The 17386-nt window shown below is 41.1% G+C and overlaps 1 protein-coding gene across 1 annotated transcript in view; it reads right to left on the reverse strand.

The window, feature by feature from the left end:
• Positions 1-17386, reverse strand: part of SCIN (scinderin) — an 88470-nt gene that overhangs the window by 60182 nt on the left and 10902 nt on the right. The window contains exons 2-3 of the mRNA XM_074945847.1: positions 16609-16763; positions 14044-14205 (exon numbers count right to left, since the gene is read on the reverse strand). Coding sequence (XP_074801948.1) covers positions 14044-14205; positions 16609-16763 — 317 coding nt within the window. The remainder of the gene's footprint in view (positions 1-14043; positions 14206-16608; positions 16764-17386) is intronic.

Below are 17386 nucleotides of genomic sequence, written 5' to 3' on the forward strand. Positions count from 1 at the left end.
TAAATATTGTTTCAGGTACAGGATATATAATTTCATAGAATTTACTTAAGCCACTATTTTTAGTCTTACTTTACTAGAGTTATTCTGAATTGGAAGGCTGACAAATTAAATATCTATTAGCGTGAAAATAGCCTTCAAATGCTCACTCTTCTCAAAACAGCAACTTAATTCATGAGTAATTCCTATGCTATACCCTGTTTATTTTTCAGAAGTCCCTTTCTGAAATTATATAAACAGTCAGCTTGAGAGGAATCAAAGTGACTATGTATGTTACAGAGCTATGTTATGTTACTGGTATGTACGGTGCTTTTTATCCATCTCTATTTTCTTTCAGTGTCACTGTAGGACAAATTATCTCCTTCCTCACATTGGTAAGCAGCTATTCACATGAGCAATTTCATTGAATTCAAGTCTATGGGACTACTTGTGTGTGTAACTGGTCACCAATGCGTTTATGGAGATCATATGCTAAAAAATCATGACTGACTTTAAAATCACAATTTGAAAAAAAATAATTGTTGAATTTTTTGTTATTTGCCTTCTGGTTTTCAAGCCTCTAAGGTGAAGTTGGGTTACAGTTTCCATCTTTTCTCCGTAACCATGTGCTGTTGCCTGCACTGTATGTACTGACTGATGGGTGTCTGGACACACATGCTTGCCAACAGACCTTTTCCCCCTTGGAGCTGCAGTGTATAAATTGGCATAGTAACAGGTCCACATTTCTAGTGCTCTCTCTGTCCTGCTGCTTGTGTGTGAAGAAAGCATCTACCTCCTCAGGATAAAACAGTTATTTACCTGTATTGTACCTGTTGTTCTTTCAGATGTGATGCTCACAGAGGTGATGCATGGGAGGGGAGGGGGTAATGCGTGGTCACATGCTCTCGCTGCTGCCCTCACACTGCCCCCCACTACCAGCAGGTACAGGATGCGCACATATATTCCATGTATGTGTGTGTGCCCCCAGTGTCCCGAAGCCAGAGAACTTTGCCTAGCAGTACCCATAGAGGCAGTGCTCATGACCTATGGCCCTAGCCCCTCTTCTGCGTGTATAAGGGCAGCACTGCCCCCATTCCCCTCAGTTCCTCCGCACCAAACGTCAAGAGTAAGGACCTCAGTGCAGAGGGGATGGAGGGTGGGTTGCAGAATACATGTCAGCATCCCATCTCAAAGAACAAACACGTAAGAAACCATGTTTTCTTCTTCGAGTAGATGCAGTCATGTATTCCATGTAGAAGACTCACAAGCAGTACTCGCAGGAGGGGCTCAGAGTCTATTTAAAACACAGACTGCAGGACTGCCTTCCCAAAGTTTGCATCTGAGCTGGATGTAGTAGTAACGGACAATGGTTTGTAAACATGTGCAGAGGACCAAGTGGCAGCCCTGTAAAATGTCCAATATAGGAACATCATTTAGACCAGTGGTTTTCAAACTTTTTTTCTGGCGACCCAGTTGAAGAGTTGTTGATGCTGGTGACCCAATGGAGCTGGAAATGAGGGGTTTGGGGTGTTGGAGGGGCTCAGGGCTGGGGCAGAGAGTTGGTGTGCGGGGGTGAGGGCTGCGGGGTGGGGCTGAGAATGAGGGGTTTAAGGTGTGGGAGAGGGCTCTGGGCTGGGGCCAGGGATGAGGGGTTTGGGGCTCAGGAGGGGGCTCTGGGTTTGGGGGGGGCCTCAGGGCTGGGGCAGGAGATTGGGGCTTGGGGTTGGGGCCCAGGCTTACCTTGGGCAGCTCCCAGTCAGTGGCGCAGCTGGGGTGCTATGGCAGGCTTCCTACCTGTCCTGCACCGTGGACTGGAAGCGGCCAGCAGCAGGTCTGGCTCCAAGGCGGAGGTGCGCAAGTGGCTCAGCGTGGCTCTTGCCCACAGGCACTGCCCCCCAGGCAATGGGAGTGCAGAGCTGGTGCTTGGGGCGGGGGCAGGGCACGGAGCCCCGTGGCCCCTCCACCTAGGAGCTGGACCGGCTGCTACCCACTTCCAGGGCACAACGCAGTGTCAGAACAGGTAGGCACTAGCCTGCCTTAGCCGGGCAGCACCGCCAACAGGACTTTTAAAGGCCCGGTCGGTGCTGCTGACCAGAGCCGCTACAACCCAGTGCCTTACATTCTGCGACCCAATACTGTGTCATGATCCACAGTTTGAAAACCACTGATTTAGACAATGTTGCCAGGGCCCTTGTAGAAAGAGTTTATGCCATTTGGGCAGATGCAATCTGAGCTATTTTGTATGCTGTCACAATACAGCCCAGAAGGTGCCGAGGACACAATGGAGGATGAAGTGCTAGAAACTCCTGGAAACACCAGAAAATACTGGAAAACTCCTGAACTACTGGAGATCAGGGACTGAGAGGCAAAGCAGGACTGAAGCCACCTCCTATGCCACTGATGTGGAAACATTCAGTGCGGGTACTGATGTCATCACTACTGGACTCAACAGACCCCCCAAGGCCGGAACGGGAGTCGATGATATGGGCTCTCACTGATCTCAGCAGGGTACTGGTAAGTGTTTAGATGGCCCTGCTCCAACTGCATGTAGGAAGGAGTATGGTGCTGTCAGTACTCCCCACAGAAGATGAGGAAGAGCTACCCGAACCAGGGAGTGGTCCTGATTAGTCTTACAGGACTTCTTCCTCACCGCATCAGAGAGAGAATGAATCCTCTTCCTCTTGGGGGAAATACAGGGTCCAAATGTGGTGCAGCATCACTTGCCAGTTCCACAGGCAACTGCCAATCACATGAGGGCCTCAGTGCCAAAGCCGGCCACATGGCCTGCTTCAGCCGTAAGACCCTCAACACTTGTGTCCTCTTTTTGAATGACTTACAGATGGAGCACTATTCCTTAATGTGCCAATCACTGAGACACAACAAGCACCTCTTGTGGGGATCACTATTGGGAATGGCTCCCCCACACGATGGACAATGCTTGAACCCTGGTGAGGACATCACACAAGGCAGCCAACTACTCCAACACTATACTAACACTAAAGTAAACCTAAGGTTCTACTAACCAACTATTATCTGGGGGGTGGGGGTGGGGGGAAATGTCTCAGAAAACTGAGGCTGAAAACATGAGGTGAAAAACACCACACTAAACACCAGACTCAAGCCCTGGGCAGTGAAAAGGAACCAAGGAGGGGGTTGGGGCAGCACTGCTCTTATATAGCCAAAGTAGGGGCTAGAGCCACATGACGTAACCACCGCCCCTACGTGGATACTAGGCAAAGTTCTCTAGCTTCAGTGAGCTGCGTGTGTGTGCACACACCTACATGAAATACACAGCTGCATCAGCTCAAAGAAGAATTCTCCCTTTTCAACGTATTAGTGTAGAAGGGACAATATAGTGTGGTCTACTGGGTACAATGTGCAACTAGGAATCAGTAGTCCTGGGCTCTTCTTCCGACTGCTAGGGGCATGCTAAGTGACATGAGTTCTCTGTGCCATTTGAAAGAATGATATAACAATACTTACCTGCTAAACAAAAGTGTTCTGAGGATTGATTACTTACAGTTTGCAAAGAACTCTGAGATCTTAAAATGAATGGTGCAAGCAATTATTACTGGAGAGAAATTATAAAAGCACATCCCAGTGCATCCATTTCTGGCTCTGAACTAGGTGTGGAGTTATTAATAACAGTGCAGGCAAAAACACTTGCTCCATTCAGAGGAGGTTTGGTATGAAATTCCGCCCCCCCACACACACCCTTCTCCACATACAGTGCACTTTATATTCAATTGGCACCCTGTCCTGATTGAAGGCAAATGAAAATATGTGTCCTGTCCATGTACTATAAAACCCTAGCTGGCCTAAAAAGAGAAAAGCTAAGAAAGCCAAAAACAAGTGCCATAAAAATTCTAATAACTAAAATAATTTCACAGGAAGGGCATTCATGGACTGGTGTACAAAGATTTTGTTCCATAATCTGTTTCTCCAAGTACTTAGTATCTATCAAGCCTATGTTTTACTCTTGATACTGCACTGATCCCATGCTAATCAGTGATGGATACTTTTTCTCCCCTACAAATGACAGACCACTGAGCACATTACACTCCCCATTTCAGAAGTTTCAGCAGCTGCATGACAACTTGTAGCAAAACAGATGCACTGTACTGCATAGAAAAAACCCATATTGGACACTATCTTTCATGGCTTCTTTAAACTATGCCTTTGAGATTAGAATTTAGATAAAACAAGCTGTGGAGTATTTGGAGTAAAAACCCGTGTTCATGAAATGAGCAGAATTAACTACTGTGAGAAGTTGATATGGAGGAACTGAATACATTGACTAAACAGTTTTCACTAGCTGCCTTTCCATGTATACTCTCCCTGTGGTAAGTACTAGTCCCACATGTCTTGTTCCTTAAATTATAGATTGTTCGGAAACCATATGCTAAGCAACTCAGAATTCACATGTTCTGATCACTTAAATAGAAAAGAGAACATTAATGTCTGGCCCTTGTCTTCGAAGTCAGATGCGGTAGTAGAAACAGGCACAAAAAAAAGCCCCAGATACAGACAGCCCCAGACTTTGGGGAAGTTTGGATCCAGATCACATACATACGAAACTGCCGTTCATTCACTTAAGTACAGCAAATTTGGTTTAAATTTTGTTTGACTTCAAAGCCCAGGTAATAAAACAAATCACATAAGATTAAGCTAGGTGTTGGGTTTTTGGGGGGGGGAAGAGGGTGGGGAGCGGAGTTGGGCAATCAAGGTATGTCTATACTGCAATTAGACACCCATGGAGGGCCTGGGGGACTCAGGCTAAGGGGCTGTTTAACTGCAGTGTAAATTTTTGGGCTCCAGCTGCAGTGCGAGCTCTGGGACCCTTCCACCTCAGTGTCCTGGAGCCCAGACTCCAGCCTGAGCCCGAACATCTTTATTGCAATTAAACAGCCCCTTAGCCTGAGCCTCTTAGCCCAAGTCAGCTGGCATGGGCCAGCCATGGGTTTTTAATTGCTGTGTAGACTTTACTCTCAATTACATGAAGGTTACTGAGGGTAGACTATGTTGCCCTTAGTTTGGGCAAAAGGGCAAGCAAAATATATAAACACAGTTTCAGTCTGTGGAGGGTCTTTTTAAAAACGAGTTTGAAGGAAATTGAAGTGCCTGGATTAGATTATACTGGTACACAGGGAAGAATAATCACAATAAGATATGTAATGGAAGATCACATAAACTGGACCAAGAGGGCATCAACACTATCAGATTTTTGATTATCAAATAAAATGACACTCAGTAACCTGTTTGCTGCCTGGTATAAAGCAGGGTTACTTTCAAAAACTTGAAAGGAAGAAAGAAAGTGTAGAATATTTACATTAATTTTGCAATGTGTTCCACTCCTTCCACCCCCACCTCATCTCACTTCTCTTCACTAGGAAAACAGCTGTGTTCTTACCACATGTTGGCTAGTTTCAGTTAACTAACATGAGGTAAAATTCCAGTGAAGACAAGGTGCTCTGCAGTTTTCACATTTGTCAGCAGGTCAAGGTACACCCCAGACTCCTCCATAGTAACTTGTGTGAAAGCTACAAACTGCCTTGTCTTCACTTAGGATTTTACCTCAGGCTAACTACAATTCACTAATCTGGTCTGGACACAGGGTTTTTTCCCCTCCAAGTGAAAACATACCCTTTTAGTTTGACTGGCTTTTCTCTATTTTCCTCCAGTGTTATTTCCATTTTCTGAGACTCCCCTTCAAGTTGTCTTTTAAAAAAAATTGGTTTAATTCCCCAATCCTTTCTCCTCCCCACCTCCAGTATTTTCTACATTGTTAAATTTAAGCAGGTCAGAGTCCAGGGAGAAATAGCCACATCTCAAAAACCATCATTGCAATTCCCCTCTTGTTGGTAAATCTGCAGTGAAGCCAGAGACTGAATGGACATGAAACAGAAAAAAACAAAAACTGTAGAGAACTGAAAGTGTGATAAAGAAGGTGGCCAGACAGAAGCCAGAGAGAACATCTGGGGTGAAATCCTGACCCTAAAAAAATAAAATGGGAGTCTTGCTATTGACTTCAGTGGATCAGGATTACACTTTTGAGAGGATTGGCCAGGTCTATTGATGTTACAGCCAGTTGGAATATATATGAAGGCTCTGCAGACCTCGACACATGACTCTCAGAGTGTCTGATAAAACACATCCCCCTGTTTGCGACTTCACAGATTCTCTTCTTGTTCATGTAGGCTATGACTTATTAAAAAGTTGAGTTACTTTTTTTGTGTGTGAAAGGGTTCCTAATTTTTAACGTTTTGGGGGGGGGGGGGTTGTTTTGTTTTTAAGGTAATGGGAAAGGAAAGTATAGATTTAAGGGGCAATGGCAATTCAAATTGAGCCTCAAGTTTAGGTTTTCTAAAAGCTTGTTTTTACAGAAGTAGAGACCAATAGAAACGGTTCCATATTTTTTTAAGTTTCAATAGAATTAGTTTTAAACCAAAATTCCAGTACCTCACGAAGCATTCAACTCAAACACTGCAACCTCTGGAAATGGAAAGTGAAGAGGACTAAATACAAAAGCATAAATTATGTCATTGTTTTTCACTGTCCCAAAGGAGAAAGTGCAAAACCAAACAATCAGCACAAACAGTGAAGAATAATTTGGATTTTACCATTTTGTTATGTCATGTCCTTACACCAGCTTTCCACTAGCTCATCTACACTCTGTCTAGTGAAGGTAAGTATAAATAAATATACTGATACCTCAGAATGCTCTGATTTAGCATGGTTAGTGTGGGCTGTTTCAGAAGATTTTCCCCATTTAAATTACTTATTTATTCAGTTAAGCAGTTGAATTGTCAATGCTTATTTTTGTCTAAACTGTTTAATTCTGGGTACTGAGAGAGAAAAATCCTGTCACAAAAAATAGTTAAAATACCTTTTTAAATTCCTTTGAGACCATGATACAACGAACCTTGGAATAATCAAAACTCTGCAAGTTTCAAAGCAAACTCCGTATTCATTCGGTCAGAATAATGTCTGAGGGCCCTAGAGTCCTGTCTATGCTACAATTACAATTGTATGTCTTTTTAACCCATTTATGATACTGCCATCTCATACAGCTGGAACAAATACAGCTGTTATGAAAAACACAGAATGGAACAATGTGCAAAGTAATGCACATTGGAAAACATAATCCCAACTATCCATACAAAATGATGAGGTCTAAATTAGTTGGTACCACTCAAGAAAGAGATCTTGGAATCATCGTGGATAGTTCTCTGAAAACATCTGCTTAATGTGCAGCAACAGAAAAATAGAAAGCTCCTCAAAAAAACTGACAAAGTTAGGAACCATTAGGAAAGAGAGATAATAAGACAGGAAATATCATAATGCTTCTATATAAATCCATGACATGCCTACACCTTGAATATGGTGTGCAGTTCTGGTCACACCATTTTAAAAAAAGATAGAATTGGAAAAAATACAGAGAAGGGCAACAGAAGTGATTAGGGGTATGGAACAGCTTCCATATTAAGAGAGATTAAAAGGACTGAAACTATTCATCTTAGAAAAATGATACTGAGGGTGGGATATGCTAGAGGTCTATAAAGTCATGAATAGTGTGGAGAAAAAATGTTATTTACCCCTTCACATAATACAAGAACCAGGGATCACCCAATGGAAATTAATAGGCAGCAGGTTTCAAACAAACATAAGGAATTACTTTTTCACCCAACGCACAGGATGTTGTAAAGGCCAAAAGTATAACTGGGTTTAAAAAAAGAATTAGATAAGTTCATGGAGGATAGGCCCATCAATGGCTATTCTCCAAGATGGTCAAGGATGCAACCCCATGTTCTGGGTGTCCCTAAACCTTTGACTGCTGAGACTGGATGACAAGGGATGGATCACCCAGTAATTGTCCTGTTCTGTTCAGTCCCTCAGAAGCATCTGGCCCTGGCCATTGATGGAAGACAAGATATTGGGCTAGATGGACCATTGGTATGAGCCAGTATGGTCATTCTTATATTCTGAAAATGGCAGTCATGTGTCTCCCATGTGTGTGTTTCTCACAAACAATGCTGCCTAACTATTGTATTTGTGCATTCTGGGAATATCTGTGTCACTATCACTTACTGCTCAGCAAAGGATAAAATACTTGAAGGACGTGCCCTCAGAGTGGCACCAGCAGCATGAGAAGCAATGCACTCTTGGATGTCTGACTACATAAGAGCGGCAGGAAGACAGGCCAACCTAACTGGATACTCTAGCACAGCTAGCAGGTCTGTCTACACTGCATAACTATCATCAGCTCTGACAATTTTATTGCAACTCACACTATTGGGCATTTTTTCTTAAAACCCTTCCTCCAGGAATCAGGCATTTACATGAGAATCAAAGCTTTCATTAAAACAAAACAAAACAAAAACAGTAGGTTTTCTAGATCTCCTGGTATGGAGAAAAGCTTGAACACCTGAGCTCTAATGTGTCAAAAAACTGGAGTGCAAATAAAAGGTTCTCAAAATTTATTATTTTTAATCTCAAGATTTTGTAAAACTGACTCGTGAATTTTGAATGCTTGGAGCTAGCAATACTGACACTGCAACAACAGAGTTCTAGGAAACCCAGCCTACGTGACCGACAAGGGCAATTAGCTACTAGCTGGCACGCTTGCTAAGCGGGTGTTAACTATCATGTAGGGATACAAACCAGGTCTCGGAGTCCGTTAAAATTATGTGGACAGGGCGCAATTTCTTCTCCTGGATTTTTAACCCAAGAACTGCTCTAGCAAGGTCATCTAGACAAATTGAGAGTCGGTGACAAAATGTGGAGAACAAGAACCGTAGGAGAAAAAGGCATGTGGTGAAGGAAATGAGGCTTTTTCTTTTCTTTTTTTTTTTTGATTACTGGTAGTGTAGTAGGGAATAGAATGAGAGACGCAGAAGTAGAAACAGTAAGTAAGAAGTAAGAAACAGATTTATAAAGGTGAACTCCCATGTGGCAAGATAGGAGGCTGGAAAGCCAGATTTGAGTGTATTTATTCCCACAGCATGGCTAAAAAAATAAGTGACTAATATACTGACAGGAACAAGTGGTCCCTTAAATGGTACAAAACATCCTAGATAAAATAACCCACTCCAACAGGAAGAGAGAGCACAGAAGTAGATAAAATGACAGCACCCAATGCAAAAGTGTGATGGTGAATCATAACTACTAGTGTGGAGCCACTGTCGCGCTGCTAGGGCAGACACTCTAAGCTGACAGGAGAGAGCTCTCCCGTCTACTTAATTATTCCAGCCCCGTGAACGGTGGCAGGTATCTTGGCAGGGGAAGCTCTCCCACTGACATAGTGCTGTCCACGCCAGCCCTTAGGTCGGTGTAACTTATGTCGCACAGGGGGGTGGCTTATTCACACCCTAGAATGACATAACGTATACCGATTTAAGATGTAGCGTGTATATAGCCTTAACTAGGTCTCTGTGCTCTTGATTTTATCATTGTCATGAAGAAGAAATGCAAGAAGCTGAATTTGTGTCTACAATGCAGACGAAAAAAATCAGCTGATGGCAAAAATAGCAATTGTTATAAAGAAAACAGATTTAAATAAAACAGATAATCCAGATGGATTCTATGGCCCTTTGGAAAAATGGGCAGTCTCTGTTCCCCTTTCAAATAATGCTGGGGTTCATGCTGAGTGTACAAGCAGGAACACAGAGAGGCTTGTGTGGTCACACAGGGTAAGAGCTTTATTCAAGATAACCCAGAAGAGACCCACATTGTGGTCCTCTAGCAACTAGAACTTTTACAACTTGCCCTAACTTAATTCTCCACTGGGCAATATATCTTGCCCATCCTATTGATTTCTTAACACTAGGCATCGGTATCAATTTATAGCGGTCTATGCTCAGAGAAAAAATTATCATTCCATGAAGTTATTAGTTCTGACTCAGGGCCAGATTATGACTTTGAGGCCTTAAGCTATGTCAAGTATAAGAGGCCATACCATTAATAAACTTTTCCCCCCTCCCCGCCACAGAAAGGGCATTGAATATATAAACACAAAAGCTTTATATTTGCATATATACACAAAGGCAAAGTTGTAAAAATAGAATAATAATCTTCATTTTCAGCAGCCCTCTCTGGAACAATCACATCATGACAAATAAATTTTAAACAAATTCTTTGAATTGCAAATGTAAGTAAAGTAGAAGTAAACAATACACTATAAAAAATACAAAATAAAAAAAAATACAGTAAATAGTACAACGTACTAGAAGAGTTCTCAGGAAATTTTTCTTCTCTGTTGGGGCATCTAAATTGTGGAATTCCTTGTCTGAATAGGCAAAGAGACTTTTAGAGGATATCAGATGGCAATAGAGGATATAGGATGCACATAACCCACAGGCATAAAGCTCAAATATTATGGTAATTCTACTGATATGAATTATACCCAGATTACAAGCAAACCATCAGAAAATTGTATGCAGGTTGTATTTTTCCATCAATTTTTCAGTTGATTTGTTTTGTTTTTATAGAAGGTTATGCTGAATTACCTAGTATTGGTAATAAAATTAGTAGCAGAAAATTTTTATTGAAACCAGTAAAAAAAAAAAAAAAAAATTATATATATATAAAAAACCTGTGTTATTTTACCAGGATATTTCTGTGAAAGTTAGTGCTATGTTCTCACAGGGAAACAAGAAAGGATATATATTTTTTTTACACCATGAATAAAGAAAATTATTCTTCTTTTCATATGAATAAATAAATAAAAAAACATTTGATTGATTTTGTTAGGGAAATATAAAGTTTATCCAGACTATATAGAAAATATATTTACAAATGTTTATTCTGATTTAATTTTCACTATGAAACAATGAATTGTTGGGATTTTTCTTTTGCCATACTATAAAAATACAATTATGCATATGATATGTGATTTATAAATATATATAAGAATTTTTACATAGCATACTACCTATAATAAAATATTATCTTGCATGCTCCAAACCTGCCGAGCTGAAAATCCCAGTCTTTTTCTAGGCAAACATCTCTCTTCATGGTGGCTTCTCTATCCTCTGTCTCCCACAGGACCACTAATTAATCTCGAGTAAACACCTCGGACACAGCGACAATAAGCTATGTGCGCGAAAGAGAAAGGAGGAATTTGCCAGTCTTTTTTCTGCTAATCTCTAGACAGGCATTGAGAAAATGAGAAAAACTATCTTATATTTAAAGCAAATATAATGAATATTATAGGCTTTAATAGCCTATAAATTATATATGCACATGGTGAGCAAGTTATTTCAAACTAAGTACTCAGGATATTTTGAAATATATGTATATATTCCTTCACTTATCTCAAAACCCTCTATTTATCCTTTCATCAACACTCTCTGATATTTACTGTGAAGGTTCCCAAAACTGACGGAGGGAAGCCAACACAAATTTATTCTCCTCAAGATCCACTGGACCCAAGTCCATAAAATGATCACCAGCAAACTCAATCATGTGAAGCATGGATAGTGCATGAAGCAGAAAGCAGCGTACACACTACAATACACAGTTGTACGTTTTTACAGATCAAAAGAAGAATACACTAACATATGAGTGTGAGGTTGGCAGGATTGTTTCACAACACTGCTGTCTCTGACCTCACATTTTTCCCAATTTTATCAGCAGAGAGATTTATTTATTTAAATAAGTTATGAGGGCACGGTCAGAATTTTACCAGTAGCAGCTGGCCAATGAAATGCTGCTTTAGGAGACTGATAGCAGACTTACTCAAAGAAATACTAATTTTACAAGTGCAATTATCATTTCTTCCTCAGCCCTGGCCTCTCGCCAATTAGTGAAGGGTAAGAGTATTTGTGTAGCCAGATGTGCATATTTTTGTCATATTTGAATGAAAATATCTATATTTAGAGCGAATCTTCTTCCCCCCCCCCCCCCATGTCTCCTTTATCAACGGATTTTGATAAAATTTGAAGTGGAGTCAGTTTTTTAGAGGTCCCTCATGTTGAAAGGCCCTAAGATGTCGCTTAGTTCGCTTATACCTTAATCCGGCACTGTTCTGACTGCTAGTTACCTGAAAGTGTGCAGGAGTCTTCTGCATGTCTAGCAGCATCACCACCACCAAGCATTTTCCATTGCAGAGATATTCGCTGGGACTTCACGTCTCCTTAGTTTATGTTTCATTGTAATACTGTCCCTTGTTCCAACTAACTTTTTTTGGTAAGCTTTGCTTTCCCTAGAGTTGAGTGTGAAAGATGCAGTACACTCACTGTACATTGTCACAGTATCCCTCATCGTCTGCCTTCTGGCTATCATGATTATATTGGAGAGTATGTTTTATAAAAGCAATAGAAAATGAGCTAGGATGCGATCATTACATATTTTATTTTTTTGGTCGCTGGAAATAGCTTTTCTAGCCCCATAATGCACCTGAAGAATCTGGAGGCCAGAAGTCAATAGGAGTTGCCAGGGGCAAGTACCTCATGGGAGGATCAGGCCCTGAGATGACACAGCTATACATACAGCATTTTCCATTCATGTTTATTTGCTCCAATATTCTAATCTGTCAATGGATTATTTTTGGAGGGGGGATTTGGCTCTTCCTGGTGTCTTTTGTCCAATCCCAAGATGCCATTTCCAGATAATAGTGTGGGCACTTAACAGTTGGTTGTTTCTTCCATGTCTGGAGGGCACCATCTTGGCGGGAGTGGGAAGCTGTAAAGGCATCACAGCCAAAGGCCTCTGGACACTTTCAAATACAAGACAACCAATAAAGACAGTAACATGCTCCAATATCTTCCCTGAGTAAGAAACGGAGGAAACCATACCAAGCATAAACCAAACAAGCCCCCCAGATCAGGGCCTATGCTAGCCTCCCCAAAAGGGTCAGGTCTATATTACCTAACCCAAGTTGCATACCTGGCAGAGGTATAGGATTCTCTTTCAGAGTAAAGAATCAGTCAGGTTTATAATGCAAGTTTAGACTCAAGAGCAGCTGCTAAGAGGAGAGTCCAGTTATTTTCTTTCATGTGTTCTCATACCTTAACTATGACAGTGTCAGTTATGCGAATAAATTTAAACTGATGACAATTGACGTAATGTTTAACTAGTATGGATTACATCCCAGGAATTTGTTTTAATATAAAAATATTAAAACTACAATTCAGACATTAATTCCATGAAGGCAACATTGTACTAGTGTTTCCAAATCTTATCTGCACAAGCAGACTTCTGTATGGGTATGCAATTATGTAATATAAAGAGAAAGACATCTGCTGTAAATCAGTCTGTTTTTTTCACTTGAAAGTCTCAAGGTAGAGGACGGTTTCTCATAATTCCCTTCTCCTGTCTCTTCAAAGGATCATGTTTAAAGGTTTAAACATTCTCAACCCTAAATGAACATTGTTTACAAGTGTCTTCTGAATTATAATTGGTCTCAGATTACCTAAACAATTCTACAGCAAGCCTATCATTGTTTTATATATATTGGAAGCTTGTTATGATGGTTATTTTTCAAGTGCATTGTTTGTAGAGGATAAATGTAAAGGGATAATGAATATTAAGAATTGCATTCAAGGCAAAAACGGTTTCATCATTCCACACAGTGGATTTCAACTCCAATATTTTGCCCCTGATATCAGTAGGCATCGTGCACACAGGGAGAGCAGAATACAGGAGACCAAATCCACCATGCGGTTTGGAGAATGCCACTTTAAATGTATAACCCTGGCAAGACAGGCAACTCAGAAAAGGACCTGGGTGTCATTGTAGACAACTCAATAAAGACTTAAGTAAAATCCTGCTCACACTGACATCAAGGTCTATACTCCCAGAGCCTTCACTGACTGGGTCCTAAATCAGGATCTGCTTATACAAAGACTCTGATATTGGTAAAGAAAATAAAACTAACTTTCTAAAGTTAGCCTTTGTGAGTCATTTATCATAGGATCTTCAAATCCTCATGTGATACTACATCAGTTTGGGTCTTTCATTCAGTTCATGGGACTGTGACAAGATCAGCTATACAGTTCATTCTATCATTCAGACCTTAGCAAGGATGTTGCTGTTATTTTTCAAAGCCTTAGTTCTATAAAAACTTACAGTTCCGAGATCAACAATGAAACAGTCTCCTTTGTTGAAACTGGCCCAGCTGAGAGGAACTTCTGTAGCTCTCACTACCCTCCGGCCCTTAATATGCAGAAGCCTCTCTGCACTCAAGTCATTAGTGACTACGTGTTTAAATCCAGATGCAACGCCACCAGCCTAAATATAAAAAACAAATATGGAAACTTTGATTAAGTTTGGTTTTCTTTCTACAGTAGTATTGAGAAACCAGACCTCGGACACATACAAAATGAGAGATATGTGGCATGCTGCTTGGGATTACCAACACTGACCACAGCCCAGAAGAACAGAGACAGTGGGTCAGATCAACACCTGCACTTCTGTGAACTGGGGGGAATACAGCTGTAATTCAGATACACCAGTGTGTGGAACTACCACAGAAGGGATGGGTGTCAATATCATTACACCCCTTCCCCTGTTCCTATGGGGACCCTCTGAATGAGGGAAGCAGAGAATGGCACTGGCTGCTCTCTCCATCGCTATTTCCTACAACCATGTGAGGAAACCCAGCATAATGTAATGCTGACCCAGAATGTCTGGGCAGAACCCAAGAGGGGAGTCCATAGGGGCTAGGAGGAAGTATGGAGGCATATGGCCTCTGCACAGATGACTAGAGATGGACAACACTCCCTCCTAGCAGGTGAAAAAAATGCAGATTTGGAAACACTGAAATGATCTGAGAGTTCATGTTGGTTTTGCTCAATTGTTTCAAAAGACATCTACAATAATTTTTTTAAAACAAAACATTTGAATTTTTTTTATTCAAAATGAGTTTGTTTCAAAATTCCTTTAATTTCATTTTAAAAAAAATCAAGTTAAAAAATGGTCAAAATCGGAATATTCTGATTTTGTCAAAACAAAACATTTTGTTTGACACAGAACAAACCAACCAGCCATATTTTATTTGAAAAAATTCATTTTCAGTTTGACCGAAATGATTCCCGCCCTTGATTTTCCAGAATTGCCAGCAACACCAAAAAATCCATTACTGACACTGCTCTACAAATGACCCTACCCTCCTCCATTCTCAAGAGATCTCCTGGTTTCAAGATGCTGATCTGTGTGGGAAGGAGAGAGAATTCCAAGGGAATTCTGCGAGTTATCTCCCTGACCCTGAAGTAGATGTTTGCCCCCTAGGAAGCAATCTGACCCAGTGTGCTGCCCACCCAGGGAAAATCCAAAACACTGGTTTAAGCTTTCATGAATTTAAACATATTCCCTTGGGATTAAACGGACTTGGCCTGTGTGCCTGCACAGGGAAATAAGCACTTGAGACCGCTAACAAGGTGGCCCAGACCCTGGGCTCCAGCACCCATCTACTCCCTTCCTCAAGCAAGTGGTCAAAGAAGGAGGAAGCAAAGGAAGAATTATGACCGAGTTTCGAGTTGTGGAGCTACTCCTGGAGCTGTGTAGTTCACACAACATCCCTTGCTTAGGGTTATGCCTAAAGGCACAGACTATTTATTTCTCAGCAAGCAGCAGTTGAATTAACAAAACAATATTTTTAATGCCCAGGGAGGTTTCCATCCTTCCAAATGACTAAATTAGCTACTGCTGCCCAAGAGAATTTCTGAAGCAGCTGGTATGACAACCTACTGCAGGCAACACCACAGATAAGAAGTTATTGCTGTTGGGAAGTAGGCACGAGTACTGGTTTGGAATTTTCAACTTTTTGAAATTTCAATGAAAGTTGCATGAAAAATGCTTGCTGTTTTTCAGCCAGCTCTACTACACATACAAAACTCCAGTGTAACAGGAGTGGGCAAACCCCTCCATACAGGATGGAAACAAAACTTTTTGAAGCAAAAACCAAAGGAGGTTCTGGGTATCTTCCCCATTTTTCTTTTTTATACACTTCCAAACGCTGGGTTCTGTATGAGGCCAAAAGCAGAGGTGCCCCAAACCAGTGAGGCAGAGGTCATTCTTCTGGTATTGACAGCTTACCCAGAAGCAGAAAGTACCAAGAATCGCAAGACTGCAGGCTCACATGCGGTTTAACAGCCCCGTTTTGCAATCTTAAGAAGTTGAGAGCTTATTTGAACAGAACCTTTGGGTCCCATATCACAAGCAGGCATGGGAGGGAGGCACCCTTTTTGTGAGCTTAGACAGAGACCTTCAAATCTTGTCATGTACTCCATGAAACATTTTTTCATGCCTACTTTTTATTGGGCAGATTCTGCCACTCTTATGTCAAACAATACCTTACACTGAGAATATTCCCACTGAAATAAATGCTACTTGCAGAGAAAGGTACTAGTCTATATGAGTAACCATGGTAGAATGTAATCCTATATAGTTATTACAATAGGGAAAGATGGTTCTTTTGAATACCAGTAAAAGGTGTCAAGAAATTGTGTTTCTGATTTTTCAAACATTCTAAGTCATTAATTGTGTAAATATGGTTACTTTGTATTAAAGCTAGGTAGAAAGCAGAACGTTTTCCAGAATCCAACAAAGATATGTTTTGACCTTTTGGGTGGTGTGGGGGGGAGGGGGACTTGTGTTTTTTCTGGAGAAACATTTTCATAGCTGACTGTTTACCTTGTACTTAATCCCTCCTTTGAAATATCCAACAAAGTCAGTAGACTCGTATCCTTGAATTTCTCTACTCTGCACAGGTTTCCCACCTAGATAGTCATCCATCTGAACAGTGAAGATTGCCGCAGCTGTGCTTTCATCCTGGGTGCATTCTTTTCCTGAAAAAAAGATAAAATATTACCCTTATGAGCAAATCATTCTAGTGTAACAAGATGGGTAGCCTGGATTTTTATTTTCCAAATAGTTTTCCCGGACCCAATAATCAGATGCGTGATGATATCCTGATGCAACATTCAGCAGAATAACAGTCTATGTTTTGCGAAAATGCACCTAGCCCTTCCGCCTTTTTGACCCTTTCAGCAAAAACACAGACACCTTTCAGGACTATTTCGTAGCCACTTGCAGTACTGGCTTTCTACAGTAAACAGGAAGGAGAAGTGTCTAAGCAGAACCTGTCTCAATCTTCTTGAGTAACATTCTAGTTTAGTGAGACAAATTCAAGCCTGAAAAATGGCTCTGAAAGCTACTTTTGGCTTTCCAAAATGACTTGTTTTGAGCGTGAGCATGGAAAACACTTGGGAGGGCCAGGGAGCAGAAAGTAGTTACCTGGGGCAATATTTGAGGTGGGAGGAGGATACCAAGTTTAGCTAAACGTGCTGGTTCCATTTACACTGAATTTGGTGTAAAAAAAAAAAAAAAAAAAAAAAAAAGAAAGAGTACTTGTGGCACCTTAAAGTACTCCTTTTCTTTTTGCGGATACAGACTAACACGGCTGCTACTC

The sequence above is a fragment of the Natator depressus genome, chromosome 2 (genome assembly GCF_965152275.1).
Source record: "Natator depressus isolate rNatDep1 chromosome 2, rNatDep2.hap1, whole genome shotgun sequence".
NCBI lineage: Eukaryota > Metazoa > Chordata > Testudines > Cheloniidae > Natator > Natator depressus.